The sequence below is a fragment of the Sorghum bicolor genome, chromosome 7 (genome assembly GCF_000003195.3).
Source record: "Sorghum bicolor cultivar BTx623 chromosome 7, Sorghum_bicolor_NCBIv3, whole genome shotgun sequence".
NCBI lineage: Eukaryota > Viridiplantae > Streptophyta > Magnoliopsida > Poales > Poaceae > Sorghum > Sorghum bicolor.
This window is the reverse complement of record NC_012876.2, coordinates 56931395-56947598: the sequence shown is the minus strand read 5'-3', so window position 1 is coordinate 56947598 and position 16204 is coordinate 56931395. Positions and strand designations below refer to the sequence as shown.

The 16204-nt window shown below is 42.2% G+C and overlaps 2 protein-coding genes across 4 annotated transcripts; one reads left to right on the top strand and one right to left on the bottom strand.

Moving 5' to 3' along the window:
• LOC8077841 (dephospho-CoA kinase) lies at positions 77 to 10053 on the top strand. 2 transcript variants are annotated; one of them, XM_002445516.2, is made up of 4 exons: positions 77 to 230; positions 1193 to 1323; positions 7385 to 7530; positions 9339 to 9995. In XM_002445516.2, exons 2-4 carry the CDS (start codon positions 1216 to 1218, stop codon positions 9775 to 9777), a joined length of 693 nt encoding a protein of 230 aa, XP_002445561.1. In that variant the 5' UTR covers positions 77 to 230; positions 1193 to 1215; the 3' UTR covers positions 9778 to 9995. The 2 variants fall into 2 exon arrangements, with proteins under 2 accessions (XP_002445561.1, XP_021320665.1); XM_021464990.1 differs by lacking the exon at positions 77 to 230 and adding an exon at positions 6933 to 7064 and having other exon boundaries at positions 1191 to 1323; positions 9339 to 10053.
• On the bottom strand, positions 13741 to 14892 carry LOC8077840 (temperature-induced lipocalin-1). Of its 2 annotated transcripts, none has more exons than XM_021464309.1 (2): positions 14313 to 14892; positions 13741 to 14228 (listed from the first exon to the last, which is right to left on the bottom strand). In XM_021464309.1, the coding sequence occupies exons 1-2, from the start codon at positions 14746 to 14748 to the stop codon at positions 14119 to 14121; spliced, it is 546 nt and encodes a 181-aa protein (XP_021319984.1). In that variant the 5' UTR covers positions 14749 to 14892; the 3' UTR covers positions 13741 to 14118. The 2 variants fall into 2 exon arrangements, with proteins under 2 accessions (XP_021319984.1, XP_002444413.1); XM_002444368.2 differs by having other exon boundaries at positions 14368 to 14865.

The following is a 16204-nucleotide window of genomic DNA, read 5'->3' as shown; positions in this document are numbered from 1 at the left end:
TTGGGCTGTTGCCCACCGTAGATTCATAGGGCCCATCGCAAGCAAAGCCGTCGTCCCTCGTTAAAATTCCTGCCCCTTGTTCAGCTTCACTACCGGACACCTACCGCGCCTACCCTCCGTTCCTCGACGACGCCGCCGCCGCCCGCGAGGCATCGGTGCTCCTCGTCAACGGGATCCCCGACGACTTCGACTGGTGGGACCACATCATCGTTGGACCCATCAAGAACCAGGTCCGTCCTCCCAAATCCAGCACCCATAGAGCTATTCTCATGGTTGTCTCTTGATCGATTTGATCTCGCCTTTCATGTCTAGGCGTCTAGCCATTCTCTGGTTGATGTTTAGGTTCTCTTCTCGTCTACCAGCTGTTCACCTCCCGTCACATAATTCTGACTACTAAGTTAATTCTAACTACTAAGTTAGATTTTTTCTCTCGACTAGTGAGTAGAGATGCTTATTATATTACATTAAGAACGGCTTTGATATTACCCAGACTGCTGTGATTTTACTTTTTGCATCGTGATGTAAGAACTAAGGACTAAGATGCTAAATAAACCGGGAAAATTCTATATCCGCAACTTTATATGTCATGGATATTCAGGATTGATATACTTTGATTCTAATAATATAAACGAATGTAAGTGCAGTTGCTGTTGTCTTTGAAAAAAATCTATCATGATTTTTCCAAGATTTTCACCTCAACATTCATTTTTTTAATTTTCTTGATTTACGCCTCAGCATTCATAATATTTTTGTTGTTTTTTAAATGTATACTTTAATTCTTTGAGACTAGTTTTTTTTTGTGATTTTTTAATAGTTTGTTCTTATTTGTAGTTAATTTCATGTAGTATTGAATTATTTGTGCTATTGCACAGTAGGTGAAGGCAATGAAGTGTTGAATTGCTGACCTAGTTGCCTGGGTTGGCATAACTAGGTTGTGGGATTTGTTCAGAACCAGAGTCTAGGGATTCATTGAATCTATTTACAGGATAGTCGTTTGGATTGTTTGGTTTGAAACTGCTGGTGGTTGCGATTGTTTGGTTTTCGAAGCTAGACTGGTGTGAAGGATTGATTTGGTCTTTGTGCATGAATAGAACAGTGTGCTGCGGATTTGGTCTAGTTTTTAAGCTTTTAGCAGGCTCCAAAGTGGAGATGTGCCACTAAGGCCTAAGGGTTTACTTTGTTTTTTGTACAGCAATAAGGGGGCAAGTGAGAAGGATGAGGCTGGTGGGGTTGACAGGAGGCATCGCATCTGGGAAGAGCACCATCTCCAACCTCTTTAGGGACTCTGGTGTCCCCATCGTGGACGCAGATGTCGTTGCTCGGGTAAGCAAGCGGACCAAACATAAAGCTATCTGATGTTGTTTGTGCAAAGGATGCTAGTTTTTAGGTATGAAATTGCTTGTCTTTATTTTTTGTTAAGTTTGATATCTTATCAATATCGCATCATGTAGTTGGAAAAATGCTTTTACATAGAGTACCAAGTGTGGATTGGTAATCATATTCAATCTTACGCCTTTCTGGCCTCTCATAGTGCGATCATAGTAAGATGTTGCCTAATTGTTTTTAATTATCTCTCCTGGCTGTGCAGATAGCACTTTTGGTCAAAATCAAAGATAGAGGTAGAGCTTGGTACTTAGTGGGGCTTGTGAAAATGGGTGTATCGTGAAAATTTATGTGCGTATGCTTAAATGGGAATTGTTGTTTCTCTCAAGGCAATTTAGATAAGCCTCCATATTTGTTGTTTCCTTGTATTGTGAGTAGATTGATTGCTTGGTATCTCTCTTTCCATGTAAATCTTTCTTGTTTTGTACTCTAAGATGTACTGCAATGCTAGGGGCTTTTTCTAGCCTATATAACACGGAGCCATCAGCCTCAGAAGGCATGACGTTCCACCCAATTTCACATGGTAATCAGAGTTAGGTTCCTCCACGATCTAGTTCATGGCTTCAGTCTCCATTAGGTATCCTATCACCGAAAAGCTTGTGAAGAACAACTTCCCCTCTGGAAGGCACAGGTGATGTAAGCCCTGCGCATGGCATAGGTGGTGCACTTCATCAACCTCGAAGCCCCTGTGCCAACAAAGGAGATCGCCAAGTCGGCGCACAAACCGACGGAGATGATCCCCAATCCAGAGTATGATACTTGGGTTGCCAAGGATCATCTAGGTTGCGACCTACACCACCGCGGCGGAAGTATGGAAAGTTATCCAGGACATGTGTATGTTGCAATCCTGTGGTCGCATCATCAACACTCGTACGGCGCTCGCCACGGCACTGAAGGGCACGTCCATGATCGTGGAATTCTTTGGCTGCATGAAGTCCCTGGTGGATGACATGAAGTCCCTCGTGGAATTCTTTAGATGAGGAGACTGCCTCCTACATCCTCTCTAGCCTCGACGCTGACTTTAACCCTATTGTCTCCGCCATGGCAGCATGCACCGAGTCGCTGTCGCTTTGGGAACTCTACACCCAGCTAGTCAGCTGGGAGCAGCGCATGGACCTACTACATGGCGGTGGGTCTTCTGTGAACACCACTTGTGGTGGTCGCGGTGGGAACAACCACCATGGCAGCGGCGACAGTCGTGGTCGTGGCATTGGCCACGACAATGGAGGACGCACCACAGCACAACAACTCCACTGGTGACCGCCCCACCTGTCAACTATGTGGTAAGGAGGGCCACACAGTTTTATGCTACCACAAATGCTTCGACGCCTCCTTCACTGGGTTGCCGGAGAATAGATTTGCCTCAACTGCGTCCACTTCCTACTACGTCGACACTAACTGGTATACTGATATCAGCACCATCGACCACATCACTAGCGAGCTAGACAAGCTCACTGTGAGGGACAAGTACTATGGGACCGATCAAGTGCACAACGCCAACGGCGCATGTATGAGAATTAACCAGATTGATCAGAGTTTTGTTCATACCCCTAAACGTGATCTTGTTCTAAACAATGTTCTTTATGTTCGGAAGCTAGTAAGAATCTTGCATCGGTTCATCGCCTCACATCTTATAATTACCTTCATTGAATTTCATCCAAACTATTTTTTGGTTAAGGATCAGATAATGAAGAAAATACTTCTTAGGGGAAATTTGCGAAGGTGGTCTTTATCCCTTGAAGTCTAGGTTGTCCCCAAATAAAGTGTCGTGTGGCACCGTCAAGTCGTCCTCGGCTAGGTGGCATAGCCGGCTAGGTCACCCCTCCTTTTGCAGTTGTTGATTAGGTGCTTAGCAAAAATAGCATTCCTTTTGTTTCTGAGTCCAATAAAGAAACAATTTGTGATGCCTATGAAAAAGGCAAGAGTCATCAGCTTTTGTATCCTTGATCAACAAGCGAATATTTTGGTCCCTTTCAATTAGTCTTGTTTGATGTATAGGCACTGGCTCCCACCTCTGTTGGCAAGAACAACTTTATGTCAATTTCATTGATGATTTTAGTCAGTTTACTTGGATCTACTTGCGCCATAAATCTAAAGTTTTTGAGATAAAAATCATCAATGAAACTAACATAAAAATTGTTCTTGCCAACAGAGTTGGGAGCTGGTCCCATACATCAAAAAGACTAAGGCCTTGTTTAGTTCACCCCCAAAACCAAAAACTTTTCAAGATTTCCCGTCACATCGAATCTTGCGGCACATGCATGGAGCATTAAATGTAGATAAAAACAAAAACTAATTACACAGTTTGCCTGTAAATCGCGAGACGAATCTTTTAAGCCTGGTTACTCCATGATTGGACAATGTTTGTCAAATAAAAACGAAAGTGTTATAGTGTCAAAATCCAAAAACTTTTTGGATCTAAACAAGGCTTAACTCAAAGGGACATTTGTTGACCTCGGATACAAAAGCTAATGGCTCTTGCCTTTCTGACAAGCATCACAAACTGTTTCTTTATTTGATTCGATAATAAAAAGAATGTTATTTTTGCTAAGGATTTGATCGACAACTGCAAAGGAAGGGTGACCAAGCTGGCTATGTCACCTAGTCGAAGAGGACTTGATGACGCCACATGTCACTTTATTTGGAGACGAACTAGACTTAAAGAGATAAAGGCCACCTTTGCAGTTTCCTCTAAGGCATGATTGTGGGAAGTCCATGCAAGATTTTTACTAGCTTCCAGAACATAGAGAACATTAATTAGGACGAGATCATGATTTGGGGTATGAACAAAACTCTAACCAATTTGGTTAATTCTCATACCTATGCCGCTGGGGGTGTGCACCTCGGTGTCGTGGTACTTGTCCCTCACCGTGAGCTTGTCGATCTCGCCAATGATGTGGTTTGGTGGTGCTGGTGTCGATGTACCAGTTGGTGGACACCGTAGGAAGTGGAGGATGCCAATGCCGATCTGCTCTCTGGCGACCCGGTAAAGGACGCGTTGAAGCGTTTGTAGCAGCACAAAACCATGTGGCCCTCCTTGCCACACAGTTGGCAGGTGGGGCAATCAATGTTGGCGTTGTTGTGTTGTTGATGCCTTCACCACTGCTGCGACTGCAACCACTGTTATTGCCGCCGCCATGGTTTCCTCCATCATGACCGCCCCGGGTAGCCGAGTTCGCTGAAGACCCGGGGCCATGTAGAGTGTGTTTGGTTTGATTCCTATATTAGCCTGGCTAGCCCAACCAAACTAGGCTAGCACAAGCCTGCCCCTAGCAAGCCAAAATATGTTTGTTTGGTTGCCTGCGCGGTTGAGTCAGGCTAAGATGGGTTCTTGTTTGGTTGGTTCACTTGATTTGCATACTGTCACCTTTTCCTCACGCTGGTGAGTTTACCCCCACTCTCTCTCTCAGACATTGCCTCGAACAGGTTATGGGCAGAGTTCCTTCTCCATAATCCATGCCGTAGTTCACTCCACCCGCTGCCCCAACTCATCTTCTTCCGTGTTCTCGCATTGGGGAGAAGGCAGCAGGCAGGACAGCCCGTTTGACCGCTCTCTCCAGGATGGCGGCAGATCTGAGGAAGGAAACGGAGACCTCCGGGTAGGCACGCACCTTGCGAGAAACAGAGCATCCAATCCGAGGACAGTAGGTACGCACCTTGCGTGTCCTTGGGCTTGAGCGGCTTCACGGCCGAGACGCAGAGTGAACTGCAGCTCCAGTGACCGAGGTCGGAGCAGAGGCCTTCCTCCGCCGCAGAGGCCTTCCTCTTCCCAGCGGGAGCCCAGCTGCCCCTTCACCCGCCTCCTGCGCCGGAAGCAGCAGTGGCGCCGTCGAGCCACCCGCAGCCACCTTGGCCCCTGGGGTCGGGCTCTCTCTCGGCGGCGGAAGGACCCGGGGACGGAGATGGCGGACCTGGGGACGAAGCTGTCCGCGACCCACCGCTGCGTCGTTGTGGCCCGCATGGCGGTTCGTGGCGGCCGAGGTCGCGCGCTTGCCGAGGACATGGGGACGGAGCTGTTCGCGTGCACTGTCGAGGAGGTGACAGCAACGCTACCATGAGTCGGGCCAAGCCAGGCTAGGATTGAACGGCCGATTTGGCCGTTCGAAGCTGGCCAGGCTCCAGCTGTACAGCAGGCCCATCTCAGCCAGGCTCCAGGACAACTTCAGGCAACCAAACACTCAAAAACTGGCCCAAATAAGCCATGGCTAGGCTGGGCTGCCAACCAAACACACTCGTAGTAGATCCATGTGTTGTTCCTAGCTGATGAGCTGGGTGTAGTGTTCCTTGAGAGATAGGGGTTCCACATGCACCGGCATAGCAGATACGATGGGGTTGAAGTCGCCGTCGAGGCCAGCGAAGATGTAGGAGGCGATCATCCTCTAGCTTCTTCGCATCAGATGCCATGTCATCCGCGAGACCCTTTATGCGCCTAAAGTACTCCGCAATGGTGGATGCACCCTTCTGCACCTTGACGAGCGCCATCCAAGTTTTGATGATGCAACCTTCCAGGCTTCCGCCGCAGTGGACGTGGTGGACACCTAAACAAGGATCTCATGAAAGATGGAAGACGACAAGTAATTAAGCACCTGCTGATCTTTGGCGACCCAGTTGTCATACTCTGGGTTGGGGATCATCTCCGTCGGCTTGTCTGCCGACCTAGCGATTTTCTTCATCGGCACTAGAGCATCAGCGTTGATGAGATGTGCCACTTGTGCTCCGGGCAAGGGTGACATGACCTCCGCCCTCCATGGAGGGAAATTGTTCTTAGCGAGCTTCTCGGTGACAGGATACCTGATGGAGACCGAGGCACCAGGAGCGGAAGAAGTCAAGAAGCCATGAACTAGATCGTGGAGGAACCTAGCTCTGATTACCATGTGAAAATGGGTGTCACGTGATGCCTTCTCCGGCTCATGGTTCCTTGTTATATAAGCTAGAAAAAGCCCCTGGTGTGGCATTACATCTTGGAGTACAAGACAAGGAAGATTTACATGGAAGGAAAGATATCATTCAATCAATGTACTTACAATACAAGGGAACAACAAATATGGAGCCATATCTACATTACTTGAGAAACAATCCGCACCACCGTGATCACTTGTCACGTATATTTCCAATAGGGCTAATATTAACCTCATATGATTCCACCACTTTGTTCTTAGCCTTGTATTTTTGTCTGCATTAGTGGCATTTTTTCATACATGTACCTAAATCTAGAACTTAGGCCTGTGTATTAGATCAAAAGGAAGCTCTCCTACTGTTTACATTCTTTTTTCTAAAAAAGCTGTATTTACTTATCAGAGTTCTGGTCTTTCAATTAGTTCTTTACAGACGTGCATCACTTCAGCTTAAACTTCATGAAATTTTAGATTGCTACTGAACTTGTTTCCTTAAGGTATTTCTCATTTTTTAATCTCCTCTGAGAGATCAATTGCAACTGGTTCTTTTACCAAATATTGGCCCTATCTGTCAGAGCCCCAGCTCCAAAGAAAACAACTGTGCATATCTAGCTCCGGAAATCTGTGGAGCTGGAGCTGACCTAAGTTTGGTAGTTCTAGACAGAGAATAGGCTTAAGATTCTTGAACATAGCATACAAACTCGAGTGGAGCTGGAGGCCTGCCAAATGGGGCCTTCATGCTGCAACTGGCATTGGCACCATCTGCAACTCATTTTTGTGGGAATGGTGAGTTGTATAATCTTATAATTGTTCCTTTTATTTCCATGTATTAGTTTGTATCTTCGATATAGATTGAAATAGAAAATCATTGTTACCACAGTGCCTGAAGCAAAGTTATTTTTCCTCTTTTATGCACGACCTGACAGCCAGTGTACTAAAAATACATAAAAATAGTTACTAACATACATGACCTAGATACATTACATGGACTGCAAAGCAAGATTGGTAATAATGTTTTTGGTGTTCTGAAATTTTACTGGATGCTGTAAGTTATAACTATGTTTGGTTACAAAGTTGTTACTGATTATGGAGCCGTGCATTTATAGGATGTAGTGCAGAAAGGCACCAGAGGTTGGAAGAAGATCGTAAAAGCCTTTGGGAATGATATTTTGTTGGAAAATGGAGAAATTAACAGAGCTCTCTTGGGACAAATCGTATTTTCTGACCCATCAAAACGTCAACTTCTAAACCGGTACAGATTTCACTAATATTTTGTCATCTTCCGATCTCTTTTATATGAATGCAGTTATAGTAGTCAATGGTCTAATACTCTGACACAATGCTTAGTTCAAGTGCAAACTGATCGCTAAAAAAAGAAGTTACCTTGCTTGCATCAAGGGCGACTATCAGCCTTTCTGTAGAGGATAAAAAATTGGGATTGTTTTGTTATATGTTTATTAGTTTATAAAAAATTTGGGATTGTTTGGTTATATGTTTATTGGATTAAGTCCACTTTTAGACCCTCAACTATTGGCTGAGTTTAATTTTAGCCCTCAACTACAAAACCGTCTGTTTTTCACCCTCAACTATCAAAACCGGTCACTTTTAGCACCCGGAGAGAGGACAGGGCGATTTTGAGCCACTTTGAGCGGTTTTTCCTTTTTCTTTTCTATGGTTAAACCTGTAAATTTCATATTGAATTGTTTGAGCATGGTAAATTCATTAAATTTTTTGGGTAGCCTTGTCATGATGTTCTCTATGCAGAAAAAATGTGAAACTATGAAAGTAAGTATGTTTTGGATGCTAAAAAATTAGCTCTTTTAATTAATAAATACATGTTCTATGATTTTTGTAGGATAATATATATATCCTATGATCATGAAACTTTTTGTGTAACTATTTATACTAAGATAGACCTTCAAAAAAGTTTAAGATTAATTTAATGATGTTTGCTTATGTCCCTAATTTATATGTAATTAATAAAGCATATAAATTAGAGATGTAAGCAAACATCATCAAATTAATCTCAAACTTTTTGTGAAGGTCTATCTTAGTATAAAACAGTTATGCAAAAAGTTTCATGATCATAGGATATATATATATATATTATCCTACAAAAATCAAAACATACATTTATTAATTAAAAGAGCTAATTTTTTAGCATAAAAACACTACTTATTTTTATAGTTTCATATTTTCCTTCATAGAAAACATCATGACAAGGCTACCCAAAAAATTTGATGAATTTACCATGCTCAAACAATTCACTATGAAATTCACAGGTTTAACCATAGAAAAAAAAGGAAAAACCGCTCAAAGTGGCTCTAAACCGCCATGTCCTCCCTCCGGGTGCTAAAAGTGACCGGTTTTGATAGTTGAGGGTGAAAAACAGACGGTTTTGTAGTTGAGGGCTAAAATTAAACTCGGCCAATAGTTGAGGGGCTAAAAGTGGACTTAACTCTATGTTTATTGGTTCACAAGGCCTTAAGTAGGTATTTAGTTTCTTCTCACTTTTCGGTTTGTTTGGGGAAGGGAATAGGTTTATCCACCACCACAATTCTCACAAGGTAATAATAGTTAGTATAAGCATGAGCCATGGAGTCATTCTGCCAAAATTCATGAGACGGACTCATGATGAACCACCTCAAACCAACCACCCCCTTATGTGACAAGACTTATAATAAGGCCTTGTTTGGATGTAGTCGGATTCACATCAATCCACATGTGTTGAGGTGGATTGGAGTGGAACTTGAACTAAATTCCACCTCAATCCACGCCAACACACATGGATTGAAGTGGATCCGACAACATCCAAACAAGGCCTAAACTGTGATACTACTCCGCCCTCTTCTAAGTTTAACCCCCTTGTATAGTTTCTCATGACTGCCGCTTGATATCACAATGCTTCCTTCATACTGGTATATTTACTATATACTATTCTTTTGTATTTGGAATAATTGTTGGCTGAATCATTTATTCTTCTTTTATCAATAGTTGGCATTTATTTACAGTATTGGCACTTGTGTACAGTTTCCTTGACAACTTATTGTTCACTTTCAGTCTTCTGGCACCACATATTTCTTCTGGCATAGTCTGGGAGATAGCAAAACTGTGGATGAAAGGCTGCAAGGTTATCATCCTTGACATCCCTCTGCTATTTGAGACAAAGATGGATAGATGGACAAATCCAGTCATTGTTGTCTGGGTTGATCCAAAAGTCCAGATTGAGAGGCTCATTTCAAGAGATGGATGCTCTGAAGAACAAGCTCGGAATAGGATCAATGCACAGCTTGCACTAGACTGGAAGAAATCAGAAGCAGACATAGTGATTGACAATTCTGGTTCTTTGGATGACACCAAACAGCAATTCCAAGAAGTGTTGACGAAAGTCTCGGAGCCCTTGACATGGAAGGAACGCTTGAGATCTAGAGATGGCCTGATCTCTGTTGTTGTTTGTACTGCAGTGGGCATATTACTTGCCCAGAAGAATCTGCTATGATCATTATTGGCTGATAAGTCATGGCTGAGAGTACTATTTGCTGATTTGTTGTGACAGAAAAATATTACTTAATGGCTGGCAGATTCAGTAGATAAGCTCAAGTGAACGCGCTGAACCGGCACAATTAAGCTCATCTAATGTCTCTGTCTGGAAAGTGAAGGGAAACATTTGAGACTTAGAAATGAAATAAATTTCACCACTGTTTTTAGTTGCCCTTACTGGTTAGTGATTCAAGTAATGGAAGTCTGCATTTAGGGCTTGCTGGGCTCAGCTAAATCTTGTACCAAACTATGTTGATGGGCTGGGAGTTACAACTATATTCAGCCTATCATGTGCATATGATTTTTTTTTTACCAACTAATATCATGAGATAATTTTTAGCTCAAATTAGCTTTAGTGCATCCAAATAAGAGGGCTAATAGGTGGGTTATTTTTTTAGTGGAAAAAGTCTATATAACCCCCTCAACTATATAGTATGGACTACTTTATCCCTAAACTATAAAACCAAATTTTCTACCCCTTAAACTTTCTAAAACTGGTTAAATAACCCCTTAGACAGTTTTGCGTGGTGGTTTTTATGTTTTTCTTTTTTATTTATTTTTGCTATTTTTTAAAAAAATTATAGTAAATCAATGAAAAAACATAAAATGGAAAAAACTAATTTTGTTACACTCCACACGAGTACTACACGGTGAATATATAATACGGTATGCTTTAGTATACATTTTTTGTCGTAGCTTTATATCTATGAATTATTCTAATTAATTATAGAAAAGCATAGATCTAAAGCTATAAGAAAAATTTTGTACCGAAGCATACCATCTTATATGTTCATTGTGTAGATCTATTCATGTGGAGTTCAACAAAATTAAATTTTTTATTTTATCATTTTTTTTATGATTTTTCAAAGATTCAGCGGGAATAAAAAAAAGACAAAACCACCGTCACTATAGCAAAACCACCATCAAAACTGCTTGAGAGAGTTATTTGATTGATTATGAAAAGTTTAGATGTAGAAAATTCAGTTTTCTTGTTCGGGGGATGAAATAATTCATTTTGTATAGTTGAGGAGGTTACATAGACTTTTTCTATTTTTTAGTTAAGTTTTCAACTAATTATTAGCCAATTACAAAATTTGAGCTAATTTTTAGTTCCAACTAGTAATTAATCATGTACCAAACATGCCGTAAAGCATGGCCATGCAACACAACCTAATTATGGAAGCTGGTTGATTAGAAGCCTGCCATTTCTTGCAAACTACCTCGTACTCCCTTCGGTCATCATACAAGTGTTGTTTTCAGGTTAGTCAACTTCTCAATTTTGAATACACATGACTCTTTTTTTTATAAATGTACACGTTACTCTTTCAATCTTGGGTTTCTGAAAGCGATACGTGTACATTTGTTTTAACTGATAAAAGTATGCATTTTTCAAAGTTTGAAATGGTTGATTTCAGAAAACCTAATACATCACTTGTTTGTCACTAGACGGAACAATCAACTCTGAACGTCGGTGCCTGTTTGACTAAGAAAAAAAAAAGCACAAGTATGCATACAAATCTGGCATTCCCCTTGCATATCTACAAAGATTCATTCTAATCTAACAGGCAATCGTTGCCAGCACAATTTTCCTACGCTTGTATACAAATTTTGCATGTACATGCAAAGAGCAAATTTGTTTAACTTCAAGCAAAGATGTAGGGGGCTTTTGGTTGCCGGCCACCGCGTGCCACAGTGATTTGGCTGCCACGTTCATTAAAGCAGTTGTTTGGTTGAACTGGAGCAGTGAATCTCGCCACAAGCCCACAACTGTGGTGGTCTATTTGGACGGCTGACCTTTCACACCGCTCTAAGGGTATTGATTGTAGAGTCTAAAATTATTTATTATCTTGAATAATATAGATTTAGAGTCTAAATAAAATTTAGAGTCTTATTTTTTAACATCTTTCTTCAATAAATATGCTGCCACATCAGCAAAATAACATAAATAATATATAATTAATTGTCTTGGACTCTATGATAAAGTCTTTGCATTGTGAGTGTCTTAAGCCTCTAACAAAGTATGGCTAGAAACCATAGCAACTAATTTACCTGATTAAGCACGAATATAATTGTCTAATTTAACAGGGACGATTTTACTGCATGCTAATTGGTAATTGCATAGTTTACTTGTAATTTGCGAGACAAATCTTTTAAGGTTAGTTAGTTTATAATTGAATAATAATTGTCAAATAAAGCCGAAAGTGCTACAGTAGCGAAATCCAAAAATTTTCGCGAACTAAACAAGGCCTAAGGTGAGTTTGCCTGCAACAAAATTGAGCAAACATAGCATACTTGCATGGATGTACCATTGTAGGGGAAAATAAAACTGGTATGAAACCAAAAAGCACACTGCACAGTAGATATGCCTCTCAGTTTAACTGATATTGCATTGTCTGAATCGGAGAGTAGTTTATTTTCATGTATATAGGAGTTTATAAACTGTAAACCTAGCTTCTTAAATTTGCAACAAATAGAAAACATTTTTTCTATCAGAAAATAGAAATCCTTCCTGGTCAGTTTAACAGTTCTTTATATTTTTCATACTATAAATTTGATATAAAATTCACATATCCTCGCAGACCACTTCAAGTATTCAACTAATATGCATCTATGGATATGACATTTTATCTCTACTTCACTGGAAAAACAAATTGCACAGGTTTTGTCTCTAGTGCTATTAATCAAGGTGACCAGAATTTGACAAGAATTTCAAACTATTTGCCTCTCAGTTTTACTAGTAGATACTCCCTTGTTACAAAGTACAAGATGTTCAGTTTAGTACTCAGTTCCAAAATATATGATGTTTAGTTTTGTGCTAAATTAAAATTCTCACTTTGACTAAATTTATTGAAAAACTTAGCAGTTTAGCTAAAAAAATAATTATTGAACGCCAAGAGTACATGCATGGATCACATTCCTCCACATCCCATACATTCGGAAGTGTGAAAAATTAGCGAGCGTATGCACGTTAAGGCCTCCTTTGGAACAAAGAAAATATGAAAAAATCCTACAAGCTTCAAATCCTATAGAAAATTTTTCTACAAATCCCTTTGGAAGAGTGGTCAGATTATTATAAATTCTTTGAATTTTTATGGCATGTCTTCTAAATTTTAAAAACTCCATCTCTTCTAAATTGTAAATCATTCAGTCTTATCTAGAACTAGAAAATTTTACAATTTGAAATAAAAGACTAGAAAACTAGGACTTGCTAAAATGTGTCTGAATTTTAACTTTTTTGAGGCGAAGGTTATTGCATGTATTTTATATTAAAATTAAAGCTTTAATTCATTGTAATTTATAACTTGCGGTCCGAGAATAAGAACCCCATTAGATAAACCATAAACCTGACAAATTTTGATCTATGTATACAAAGACTGTTAATAATTTACAATTGTTTCTATAGTCAAACAAAGACCACACATGTGATGTTATGGTACAAAGATAAATAATAAACTATGATAGTAATAACATTTTTTATTTTACTAGTTTGTTATACAGGAGCATTGCTTTAAAATTATCTTTAAATTGAGACACTGAAATATAGGAGAAGTGTAGAAATTGTAGCAAGGTGTAGCACCGCCCAAGACGCCTCACGCGTCGCGTGCGCCCTAGTAGCCGCAGCCGCGGCTTTTCTCGGCTCGCGCTGAGCACGCCGTGCCCCCGCGTGCCACGCTCCCTGACCGCTGTCGCCACGGGCACGGCGCACGTCGGCCGCCACACCTCCACGGATCACGCCGTCTGAGGTCAGAACCCACGAAGCGGCACCGCAGACTTTCCCCGCGGGCGCCGCCGGAGAAAACCCGCAATTCTGTCCACCGTAAAACTTGAGAGCGCGATTCCACGCGACTGAGTATCGACTGGCCCGCGTTAACTACAACTGATCGACATGGATTACTGCCTAAGAACTCGGTCAAGCAGGGAATTCAGCACATCGATCACCACAAGTCCACATATGCTGCTGCAAATTCTTCACTCAAAGTTCGATACAGACGGGCAAGAAACACCAACTACACAAAGCATTTTCGCCATTTTACAGATCGCGGCAGCAACAGCGAAGAACGAACTTGACGCCGCCAACTAGTGCTGAACTGCTGAATGTACACGCGGGTGGAAGCGGAGCCCTGGACACCGACGGACACCGACCGTGACAGCCATCTCTCTCTTGTGTGTGCTCGCCTGCTCGGCACAGCCGCCGGCGGCACCAGCACCCGCTCACCCAGTACATGGCTACTTGCCAAAGATGGACTTGATCCACCACACCCCGCGGTCCCCGGGGCTCTGCTCGCTCTCCGGCGGCGGGTCAGGGTGCGCCGTCTTGCGGAGCTTGGACACGTCGTACCCTTCCTCCTTGGCACGCTCCACCAGCTCGTTGTACACGGACTCGTCCATCTGAGGCTGCCTGCAAAGGATCTGCACGCACAAGACAAGATCATGCATGTGAAGGGAAACGCTGAGAGTGAGATTCGTAGGCAGGATTTCGGAAAAGGGACGGACGGTTTCTGCTGAACGGAGAGGTCAGAGAGGAATGAATTAGCACGCACGCACGCACCCAGAGGTACTTCCTGGAGGGCTGTCCGACGAGCGCGTACTGGTAGTCGGCGTCGACGTGGAGCACCCAGTAGTCGCCGGTGACGGGGAAGACGGGGAGGAAAGGCGGCACGTAGAAGCGGACCTTGAGCTTGGCCTCGTCGCTGGCCGGGTCGGCGCGCCAGGCCGTGCCCTCGATGTGGCCGCGGCGCCCGCCGCCGTCGGTCCACGTCTCGTTGAGCACCTTCACGGTGCCGTCGTCGGGGTTGAGCGTGTAGGTGGCGCGCGTGTTGGTGCCCGTCTTGGGCTGGAACGTGGACGGGAAGCACGCGATCTCGTACCACCGCCCCGCGTACCGCTCCAGGTCCAGGTCCCGCACCACCCGCATGGCGGCGGCGGCCATCGCGCGTCGGCGGTGGGCGGTGGCGTGGGGTTTAACGGGGGGGGGGGAGAGAAAGGAGGAGGAGGTGTGGCGGATGCCGGATGCGAATGCGTGCGGGGGATCGGTGCGGGACAGACAGGGTATGCTAGGCAGGCAGACAGGTTGCGGGAGACGTGGAGGATTGTGGGCGATACGTTCTCGGAGCGTGTTGTTTTGTTCGGTGCGCGTCGCGGTTGTGGTTTCCATTTCGGTTTTTTGGACCGGGTTGCTGCCCAGTGGGCTGCGATTCGATCCGTCGTGCTGGGGTGTCGTGGTCCTCGGGTGCAGGCGTGCAGCAGCGAGCCAACGACCTTTTAGGCCTTGTTTAGTTCTAAAAAATTTTGTAAAATAGTAATAGTAGCACTTTCGTTTGTATTTGATAAATATTATCCATTATAAATTAACTAGACTCAAAAGATTCGTCTCGTCAATTCCGACCAAACTGTGCAATTAGTTTTTGTTTTCATTTATATTTAGTACTCCATGCAAACGTCTAAAGATTTGATGTGACAGGGAATCTGAAAAATTTTGCAAAAAATTTTGAGAACTAAACAAGACCTAGTTCGAAATTTTTTGGAAAATCAACACTGTATGTAGTAATTTCGTTTGTATTTGATAAATATTGTCCGATCATAGATTAACTAGACTTAAAAAATCGTCTCGTCAATTTTGATCAAACTGTACAATTCATTTTTATTTTCGTCTATATTTAATACTCCATGCATGCGTCTAAAGATTTGATGTGATGGAGAATTTAAAAAATTTTGTAAAATTTTTGGGAACTAAACAAAGCCTTACTGTAGGAGGAAAGCACTATGCCAGTCTGCCAGGGCCCAGGGTGAAAGGAAAAAGAGTAGTGCCTTTATTTGCCACGGGAAAACCTTTTCTTCTTTATTATCTGCCAGCAACGCAAACTTTTCGTGCCTAAAATATTTGTTGATCAACTGACAAGCATGTCAATATGGGGGTGTTTAGTTACCCTTTCGTTCTAAAAAATTTTGGATTTTGATTTATCATTTTACATAATGAAATTAAACATCATATAAAATTTTTGACAAAAAGCGGTTATTCTCTATTTTGGATTTTGATCTAAAGAGACAAAAAAAAACCTAAAAGAGCCACAAAAGGTCTTCATGAGGGCAACAAATTCTGCATTTTGGATGAAACTAAACATAATCTTAAAAATTTTGGCATTTTGCATTCTATCATTCCAAAGTAGTTGGCATTTAAAATTTTGCATTTTATGAGCAACTAAACACCCCCTATGTAACTTTGATTTCTAGGTGGAAGATCGATCCAGTAACATTCAGCTTCTTCATGCACTTTCACACTAGTCAAAATCATTTGGACTTACGCTAGAAGTCTTTGCTAAGACTTTGTATCATTTTGATGTATTGTCCTTGAAAAACTTTAACAAAATCTTCATTATAAAAAAAAC

Bases quoted from the DNA above. Each gene is read 5' to 3' on its own strand.
- LOC8077841 (XM_002445516.2), top strand. From the start codon at position 1,216: ATGAGGCTGGTGGGGTTGACAGGAGGCATCGCATCTGGGAAGAGCACC. The intron at 1,324-7,384 runs GTAAGCAAGCGG...GTGCATTTATAG, and splicing joins ACGCAGATGTCGTTGCTCGG to GATGTAGTGCAGAAAGGCAC. The intron at 7,531-9,338 runs GTACAGATTTCA...GTTCACTTTCAG, and splicing joins AAACGTCAACTTCTAAACCG to TCTTCTGGCACCACATATTT.
- LOC8077840 (XM_002444368.2), bottom strand. From the start codon at position 14,748: ATGGCCGCCGCCGCCATGCGGGTGGTGCGGGACCTGGACCTGGAGCGG. The intron at 14,229-14,367 runs GTGCGTGCGTGC...TTGTGCGTGCAG, and splicing joins CCTCCAGGAAGTACCTCTGG to ATCCTTTGCAGGCAGCCTCA.